General features: G+C 32.1%; 1 protein-coding gene across 2 annotated transcripts; it reads right to left on the bottom strand.

The window, feature by feature from the left end:
* Window positions 1-2,431: 2,431 nt before the first annotated feature.
* On the bottom strand, window positions 2,432-6,733 carry LOC146916471 (F-box protein At1g11270-like). Of its 2 annotated transcripts, none has more exons than XR_015013834.1 (2): window positions 4,359-4,691; window positions 2,432-2,684 (listed from the first exon to the last, which is right to left on the bottom strand). XR_015013834.1 is itself a non-coding variant. In XM_085716994.1 (2 exons), exons 1-2 carry the CDS (start codon window positions 6,636-6,638, stop codon window positions 2,668-2,670), a joined length of 1,251 nt encoding a protein of 416 aa, XP_085573120.1. In that variant the 5' UTR covers window positions 6,639-6,733; the 3' UTR covers window positions 2,432-2,667. The 2 variants fall into 2 exon arrangements, 1 of the variants encoding a protein (XP_085573120.1); XM_085716994.1 differs by lacking the exon at window positions 4,359-4,691 and adding an exon at window positions 5,405-6,733.
* Between the last annotated feature and the right edge of the window lie 3,595 nt (window positions 6,734-10,328).

The raw sequence follows: 10,328 nt of genomic DNA, 5'->3' as shown, positions 1-10,328 counted from the left end.
CCTTGGACTTGGTCAACTCCTTGGTTCTCAAAGCCGCTTGAACTTCTTCCATGGTAACAATGCTTTCTTTACCATAGAGCATGGTATCTTTGAAAGATTCAAAAGATCTCGATAGAGCACACAACAAGAGTATAGTTTTATCTTCATCCTCAAGATGCACCTCAATATTATCCAAGTCATCAAGGATTTTGTTGAACTCCGTAAGTTACTCCATGATTAATCCAATAATTAATGTTAGGCGTTGTAATTAATTCCTTTAAGAAGTGATGGGAATATTGTGTCTCAACCATTATTATTTAGTTAATCATCTCTCAAAACCTTATATATTCTTAAAACAAAACCATATCACACATATCCACCATATATATCCCGCCCACATTCACTCAACAAATTAAAAGAAACACGTGTCCCTTCTACAAACACAGTAATCACAATTATGTTATTATTTCCTTTTAAACCACTCCTTTACGTTTACCATATCCCTAAAAATGGTTACACAAAAAAACCCAGAAGAAGATCATAAAGCATTCCTATTGGAGTGGTTCAACATGACAAAAATTCACAATATCACAAGACTTTACAAATTGTCTTAAATACCTACCCTATGCAATTACCATTCACTTAATTCAGATTGTAAGAATATTCCTATTTGGTACTGGATATGCAGTACCACAATATTAAGATTAGTAAATTTCTAATGTCATCAATTTATGACGAGGCAGTAAAGGTGTGCACAAGGAGATAAAAGAATCTACAAATTTAAATTGACAGACCAATGGACATAATTCATGAAGAAGAAATATAAAAGGGAGAAGCTTAGTTTACTTAAACTACCGGTCTTGTGTAGATTTGTTGAATAAGCCCATCAATTTAAAAATAAAGGGGACATGAAGAAGATTAGTTGATTTGAACTATACCATTGAGCTTGAATAAGCCCAGTTTAGTGCAAAAGGAAATATATGGAGCAAAAAGTTAAACGCAATGGCATAGATATTGCTGATAGAATGTAATGAAATTTCAAATAGAGGTTTATTAATCATTAGATTATCAACTTTTACATTAATCATTAGATTATCAAGAGAGAGGAACCAGACTTTTAGGTTGCAAACAAAGTGACCGTGAAACCACACTTTTACCCAAAACATTAAGGCAATGGGTTTATGGGTATCTTTCTTATAAAGAGTTCAAGCTCCACTTTAATAGTCGGTGTGAGAGTTCTAACTCACACAATCTCATCCTCAATTGTGAGTTCATCAATCTATCATGCTCACCCTCAAGTGAAAGCTCTTTTATCCAGGCACACACACACTTTTACCACCGTTGACACGACACACATCAACAGAATCAACAACCTGAACACCTTTGGTAGCATCATTGTATCACGAGTGTAGCCCAGAGGACCACTTACATTATGCAAGAGCAAGTACCTAAGAAAGTGAGAGATGAAATACACTTTTACCCAAAACTCAAAGACCCAACAAGAAGACATTTCTACAAAAAAAATAGAGAGATTTGTTTCTCATTAGATTATCAAGTTTTCCATATTAAAGTTATTTCTACATTAAACTAGTGCATCGGGTAAAGCTAAAAGGCCATTCTTTACATTGATATAGAAACAAATTAGGTTGCAAACAAACGAGAGTAAACAATAAAAATAAAATTATTGTTTTTGGTTTGAAAAGGCGAAATATATTAATAAATTCAATATATAAAGTAACGATAGAAGATCTGAAGCCACAACAAACTAGAAACAAAATACAACAACAAAATATACGCCTATGATGACACTCTACAACAACAAAATACTTTCACTACTAATTACTAGAAAAAAGATACGCCTATGATGACACTCTCGACCATACACCTATAACTTGAAACACGGTAATAAATATACCATAGTGTCATAGTTCGCAATTTGCGTTGGAATGTGGTACGTGTTCATAGTACGCAACATCAGAAAAATATGTTATGTATGAGATATAGAGTTTCAGTACGCGTCAGTTCTTAGATGTTGTACTATTTAATTAAGCATTGTAAATGTTGATAATGGGTTTCTAAACTGCTATGTAAAATTTCCAAATTTCATATTGAAAAAGAATTTTGCAACTACTGTGTTTATTATTGGGTTCAGTTATAACTCTCTTTAATACGTTCCGTGGCACTGCAAAAAAATTGTGCAGACTATAAACCATGATGCCTTGAGAATAAACAGTTAGCTACAACTATCGCAGAGTCATATTGATTCGTTCTAGAATAACATCTCTAATATGTACTAATACCACTCAAATTTAATACTGAAACCTATAACACCGTAAACTCTTAATGCGATAAATCATGCAAATAATTCAATTATTGAAAGAGTTTAGATGCTACACAATTAATCCAAAACATGCATATATAAATTTTCAAAACTCGCAGCGGAATAGTATCATAACATATCATCAACATATAATAAAATTTCCCAAAATAGCCATGTGACATGTACCATAATACATCACCAATTAAAATCTCAAATCTTAACATGATTGAGTAACAAGTCTCATCAAGACATAAAATAAACAAAATAAGTCTGACACCTTACTTAGAGCCTTAAACTAGACCCTGAGCATAATAAAAGAAGAGGTAACTCCAAAGCTAGTCCTCAAGCAACTCACAAGCTAAAGCAAATCAATCCTGCATGTCGTCTACCCATTCATACAAATAGGTAGGCGGCCAACCAAATGACCATTGGGGGTTAGATTATATTCCACAAATTATATATCAAATCAAATGAAAGTAAAAGAATATATTCATTATCAATTATAAATAAATAAACACTTAATTAAATCATTCAACAATGAATTCCCACATCGTTATTATTCTGTAAGTATACTAGCATAATAAATCAACATATACAAATTCACATTTTCACATAATCACAATATTCATCAAGTTTCACTAGTGCACAAAATCACCAATTAACATAGTCAAGTATGACACAATTCAACAATCTCAAATGCATGCAATGTTCTAGAGATTTCTACATTAATGTCATACCAACCGGATTCCGGAGATAATTTTACTGTATGAATCCACACCTAACTTAAAGTACACCTCCATTACGTTATTCACACATATCATCAAATCACCAAATTTTCATCACTACACTCATTTTTCACCAAAACACCAAAACTCCACAATTTCATTCATGCTTCACATTTATCATCTTCAAATTCATAAATTCTCATCAACAACTTATATCCAACAACAGTTATCACATATTCATCATGAATTCATCAAGTGATAACAACATCATCATTTTCAATATTTTAAGCCAAAACTTCAATGTAATTATTTCAACATAATTAAGTAATTAAATTGAAGTACCCACAACAAGTTTCCAACAAATTCACATACTCAAAAATCATCACTTAACTAGGAGCACGAAAAATCAACAATCAAAATCATAATTAATTTGAAAATGATTATGACCAATAATTGAAAAAGAAGATTATAGCTTATTTGATGGAATAGAACTATCCCCCTTATCTTTAACCTTAAAATTCTCTAGTTTATACTTCACTCTCCCTTCTAGCTCTAGCTTTATTCCGTTACAAACTCTTCCTCATTTTTATCCTAATTCTCTCTATCTTCCCACTTTCTCTCTTTAACCACTCTATCAATTGTTATGAGAATGGGTGAAATGTTTCTAACCTAGATTCTATCATGACTTATGAATATATACTGCCCCTTAGTGGCCTAGGTTACTACAAATCATAACGGGCTTAAAACTCTCACCAAATAATTCTAAAAAGTTACTACACACTTAACAAGCTAAAACATCGGTTATTTACCACATCAAAATAATTACCACTAGTTACTACTAACTTTGTAAAAATAACTATCCACCTCAAAATACTAAAATAATTTCAATTCTAAGATTACTAAAATACCATTGCTCCTTAAATTATTCAATTCTTAGATTACTAAAATACCCTGGCTCCTCAAATTAACAAAATACTCTTAGTCCTAAAAATGACTAAAATACCCTTCTCGCCTCAAAATCCACTAATCCTAAGACACATACACAAGCAATCAATTAAACACATATGAACATATATAAATAATAAATAAAATAATTCTAGCGAAAAATGGGCTGTTACAAAACCACTCTATGGTAATGAGACCACCACCATTCTAAACTCTAACCTCTCCAACTATGGTACTATGACCAATGAAAGAAAGTGTTGTCCCCATTTTAACCTTTAACTTCTCGAAGGGCATAAAATATCAAAATGGACTATACTCTTATGATTATTCTTAAATCTGAAGAGACATCATTCCTCAAAAGGTATTATAATCTTAGAAATACTCACTACCTTGGACGAAACATAAATTATCAAAAGGACTATTCTCTTGTGATCATTCTTAACTTCCTTAGTAGAAAGCTGCAACAAACTCTTGCTAACTTTCCAAAATCTTCTTTTTATATTCACTTTTCTTCTTGTTTATTATTGTTATTTTGCAAGAGGTTTTTTTGCAAAATTATTTACTCAAGCAGAGACTTTTCTTTCTCTTTTATCTCCTTTAGAACCCCTTCTTCCTCTTTCTTTGATATTCACCCACTTATATTGGTTTCTTTGTTTCCACGAATTACGATGGAATTTGTGTGAAACAATTTGCAAAAGAACATGAATCAATACACAAGTACACATTTGTGGTTCGCAGCATGTCAAGAGAAATATGTTACTATGACATAACCATACAATTTTTCTAACAATAGTTTGCACTATTTTTTTATATGGATGCTTCTATTAATACCCCGTCGATTTTCTCAAATCATATTACACCTCAATTTATGGAACCATCTGTTTGTGAAACCACACATTGCACCTCAAGTTATGAAAGCTCCATACAAATTTAATCATGTTCACATGTTACAATTTTCTACCCTATTTTTTGCATCTAACAAACTCTTTTTCTCTCTTCTACAGGTTACTAAAAGACTACCAGCTATAATATACTTGAGAAAAACAACATATCAACGGTGAAGAGATGAAAGATATCTTCTTAAGCATTTATAAGGAAAGATAAAATTGGGAAGAAATAAAACAGAGCATATTGTGTAATTGTCTACATTTAAGCACTTGTGAATGAATTCAAATTAACCATCCAACAATCATTTTTTCAATGATATTAAATAACCATCCAACAATCATTATTTTCAATGATATGGAAATAAGATTAGTTTGAAAATGAAAATGGACTAAACATTCAAAATAAAGTTGCTATAGAAAGATCAACTGATAACATAACTTGCTGACAATAATTGTGATATGCACAATTAACAAGCTACTTTGCATACAAGGTAATATCTCAATAACCATAATCATATACCTCTTGGAGAAAAAAATAAATTAATTACCTATTCCTCCATTTGCAAGAATGTTTTCCTTATATATTATTATCCGAGTACGACAATATCCTGCTTTATAACCAAGTTCCTCAATCATTTGAGTATTAAGATCAAACCAAGCTAATTCTTCATCCTTTCTTTGGAAGAATAATTCCCCTTTTGTCCCCACTCCGATAGGACACTCAACGCAAGACAATGGTCCAATAGTGAAGAGGTTGGTCCATGATTCTTTCTTACCAATTTCACCCAAAATTGATATGTGAAAAGTAGTCCTTTTTTCATGATAAGAGATCAATGCAATGTACTCATTTAACCGTGCCAAGTTTATCCACGATGCTTCAACATCAGAACAACCATCTAAGTTTGAGGGTATAGGTGTTATTAAGAACACTTCGTTGCTCAAGTAAAATGACACCAAACATGGTCCAGCAGGGTTATCTTCCTCATCTTTTTCACACAACCAATGACAGATTCCATCCATGTAGACTTGGCTTCCCTCATTACATTTTGAAGAAAATGGCATGTCAACATCAAGTTTCCTCCACGAGTTACTTGTTAGGCTATATATCTCCCATAAAGGTTCTAAAGATATTTGCCCCAACGAATTTGAATATATAATCTCTTCAAGGTGTTCATAACCTTCCACTGATGATTCTATATCAAAACGTACATACCGAATGATCTTATAGTCATTTATAACACTGTCATAGCCAAATCCGTGAAGATTAGAAACAATATAAAAATCAACAAAATCCCTAGCATCATCTGGAATAGACAGCTCAACTGACTCAACCTGGCTGGGAGGAAGGACCTTGAATGCCTGGGTAGCTGGGTTCAACAATATAATTTCTCCCAAAGCATCATATTCATGGAGACAAAGCATGCCATTAACACTACCAACCCCAAAAATTTGAAAATTGAATTGGTTTGCATATGGATTTGGGAAATCTAATTTGACCTTATTCTCAAACCTCTCACCGGAAAGAGAATAAAAATCATCCTTAAAATGAGGTTTATCTATCTGTAAGAGTATAGATGATCCATCGTAATAAGAACAACAACACAAATTAGATAAGAAATTATTGCGAAACATGTTCATGAAATGAGAACTATCAATTAAGAGAGACCATGATTTGCGAACGCATTCAAATCTCTTCAAAGATTTAAGAGGCAACTTCGATAGAATGGATAAGCTAATATCGTCAGGTATATAGTTTCTCACCTTTTCATTTGTTGAATCCATTGTTTTCTTCTCCGTTGCAAATTGCAAGTGTAGATCTGCGGATTTCACCCCCACACATGTAATTCCACTGACCGCCGTCTCACTCAAGTGAATTGGTTTCGAGAGCATTAGTAACTCTAACGAGTTGCACTATTGTTAGTTAAATTGAAATAGAGAGAAAAAGATGAAGAAAGGTGATTTCGGGTCAAATATTGACCCAAAACCTCCATCAGTAAAAAAAAAGGTTAATTTTTCAAATTGACCCTATAATATACAATATGTTTGAAAAATGACTTATAAAATAAAAAAAAACATATATTATAGCCTTGCAATTTAATATTTTTCTTATTTTTGACCATATGATATACGCGTAGTCCAAAAACGCGACCTACAAATTGAATTTTTTTTTATGATTTTTTTCCAGACATGTTTAGGACATTAAAATATGGCTTTACATAAAAAAAATTAGATTTTTTCGACTAGGGACAAATTAATTATGAATTTTTATTCCCCATAATTATGAATTTCTTAAAACAATTTATAAGTAATTTGTCTCTCATTTAAAAACTGTAAAATTTCATTGTGAAAGTTCTTATTATTATGTTCTAATCATGCCTACAAAATTAAGGAACAAAATTTGACCTCTGAGTATACAATTACTAGGAACAAAATTTCAAGTTTGCACGTTTTTGTTGAAAAATGAAAATAAATTGAAACGTTTTTGGAATGAAATGAAACTTTAGTGATCCCTTTTATGTATTTTTATAGATTTACCTACAAACAATGAGCTAAAAATTCGATTTTTAGGTTGTGATTTCTATTGTTTTATTTTTTAGTTTTTGATACTTTAAAAATTCATAATTAATTTGTCGCTTGGCGAAATTTTTTAATTTTTTGTGTATACCCCACTACCTGTGTTAGAAGGACTAGAAAATAACATGAATCTTAGGTCATGAAGCTATTTGGACGATATTCTTCTTTTTATTTTGATGGAAGTGGTTTAACCCGGGCATTAGGACCTGATCAAAGGTATTTTTGTTATAAAATAAAAAATAAAATATTAAAGAGAAAACTAGATAGTAACGTTGTGAGTTGTCCCTATCATGGTCGAGATTTGTTTGGATAGAAAACCATTTGGATATTGTTGTTGAAGTAGTCTATAATATATTATGGAAGATGAGATGTACGATATATATTTTATAAAGATGATGCAAATGATGATGCTTAAAATTGCTTGATGATGAGAATAATGATGTTGATTAAAATTTGTGGTGCGAATGACGATGTATGTTCATGATGACGATGTTATCTTTGATGATGATGGTGAGTTTGTTGATGATTTGTGTGCTTGCTTTAGAGTCGTTCATTTTAGGGGATGTCTTGCATTAATATGTGGATTATGTGATTAAGTGTATATGTGTAATACTTGCGGAATTTAATTGTTCGCGTCCATAGAGAGTCTAGAGCATAAGTCTTGCATATGTGGGAGAAAAGTCCAGTAACATATCTCTGGCAACTATGTTGAGAAAAGTCCAGTAACATATCTCTGGCAACTATGTTGAGAAAAGTCCAATAATATAACTCTGGCAAAACGATGAGTTGGTGTGGTACCACATTCATATAGGTCGTAGGACTGAGTCCATATGCATAAAACTTGTTGATGATTTGTATTTGGTGAATAAGTGTAATTGTGTGAGACGAAGAAGGTGATTATCTGTTGATTTTCTTATGAAGATGGTTATTAGTGATTGTATGTTTTGTGACATTGCGTTTGTGAAGATTTTGGTTCTTAAGTTGTAATAATATTTTTTTACTAATGTGGATTGAGTTGATATAATATATTATTCAAGGTTCTGAATATTATGTATGTGATGTGGTACGACTTTGACTTAATTGCTTACGTGTTCTTCTCATTTATTTTATACTATTACATGTTCTCGAAACTCACCCCTTCGTTGTTTGTGTTTGCTGGCTTGGCCCTGCGGTTGCAAAACCGTAGTTTTATAGGTTATGAGCCTTGGAGTCAAGTACATGCCTTCCATGAAGACTTGTCTTGTGTCATCTGTTATTTTGGGGAAAAACACCGCTCTGATAGTGACACGAGAAAAGGGATATGCTTACTTATTTAGTTTTGTATAAGTAATCCATACCATTATATATGATGTAAAAGAAAGTATTTTCAAAAGCAAAAGATTCGATGTTAATATCATTATAATTTGCAAGGAAGTCAAATGTGTGTTATGTTTTTTATGAGTCTTTGTGATATCATAAATCTTGTGGAAGAATTCTTATATTAATAGAAATGTTTTTATTTGACACTCTCCGCTGCGAAATCAAACTCTTTTTTTGAATAAATAATAGTAATAATTATTTTGGGATTTTGGGTGTCACAGAAAGCCTCTTGCGTTTGTGCTTGAGCATAGGAAACCTCTTGCAGTTGTGCTTGAGTAGTTTGAAGTCTCTTGCTTTTGTGCTTGAGCAATTGTAATCATATATTAAGTTTAGATACTCTCCTTGGAAGTGCAAGGGGGACAGGATTACTTCCGGATTGTGGAAGGAATCTGTATAATTGCTTTGTATCTTTCTTGTTTCTCTCTCTCTTTACTCATCCGCTGCATTTAGACTTTGAACATTGCATAAGACTCTGAACTCTATTAGTCTTTGATCAGTGAATTCAGTTTTAGGAGAAGAAAAAACTAACACAATTCAAACCCCCCCTTCTTGTGTTTTTCTCACCTTCAATTTTCACTTTATTTCTTTTGCTTTTTAGCTTATGTAAATAAGTGATTATTTGAACAATAGCTTATTTAAGATGTTCTTCTTAGAGCGCCTATTTTTTTTTCTCTTAAGATGTTTATTTTATGCTCATTTTCTTCATTTATTTATTTAAGTCTTGCATGTATATTTATTTACTTGTGTATTTATTGCATTCTCATTCATTCATTTTTATATTCGTATTGCATTCTCTCATCTTCTATCCATTCACTTTTCTTTTCATTTTTGGACTGTCTGGTGTAACACAATTTTTTTTTTATAATAAACATAGTGAAAAAGGGTCGATCATTCTGACGTATGTCTTTTTGCACCCGGATAATTCTTATCTCTGATGTATGTCTTGTGATCTTGGGTTATCCTCGTTATTAATTAAAGTTTTTTTCATAATAAATACAGTGAAAAAGGGGTCGATCTGACGTATGTCTTTTTGCACCCGGATAATTCCTTTCCCTCACGTATGTCTCGTGATCTTGGGTTATCCTCACTATTTAATTTAAGATATTTTCATAAAAAGAATGAAAAAAGGGTCGATCTGACGTATGTCTTTTGGTACCCGGATAGTTCCTATCCCTGACGTATGTCTCGTGATCTTGGGATTATCCTCATTCCAAAAACCTTAAAATCAATCTAACACACTTAAATTCTTTTTTTAAGAAAAAAATGAATAATGTTTTGTCTATTCCTCTGACACATTCAAAGCTTAAGCCTCCTAATGCGAGCACACAAGCTATTGCTGCATCGGTGGGATACGACATAAACATTATTCGTTAATAACTTGTTTTCTCTAACCGGATATTGTTTTATTCATTCCTTTGACACATGTACATGCTTAAGCCTCCTAATGTGAGCATACAAGCATTGTTGTATCGACGGAATGTGACATAAACTTTACTCGCTAAAAGCAACCCACCCGCAAATCTTTTTTACAAAGAACTA

The sequence above is a fragment of the Medicago sativa genome, chromosome 6 (genome assembly GCF_051527215.1).
Source record: "Medicago sativa cultivar Bolivia chromosome 6, Bolivia_mono, whole genome shotgun sequence".
NCBI lineage: Eukaryota > Viridiplantae > Streptophyta > Magnoliopsida > Fabales > Fabaceae > Medicago > Medicago sativa.
The sequence above is the reverse complement of the archived record's forward strand: the minus strand, read 5'-3'. Positions and strand labels throughout refer to the sequence as shown.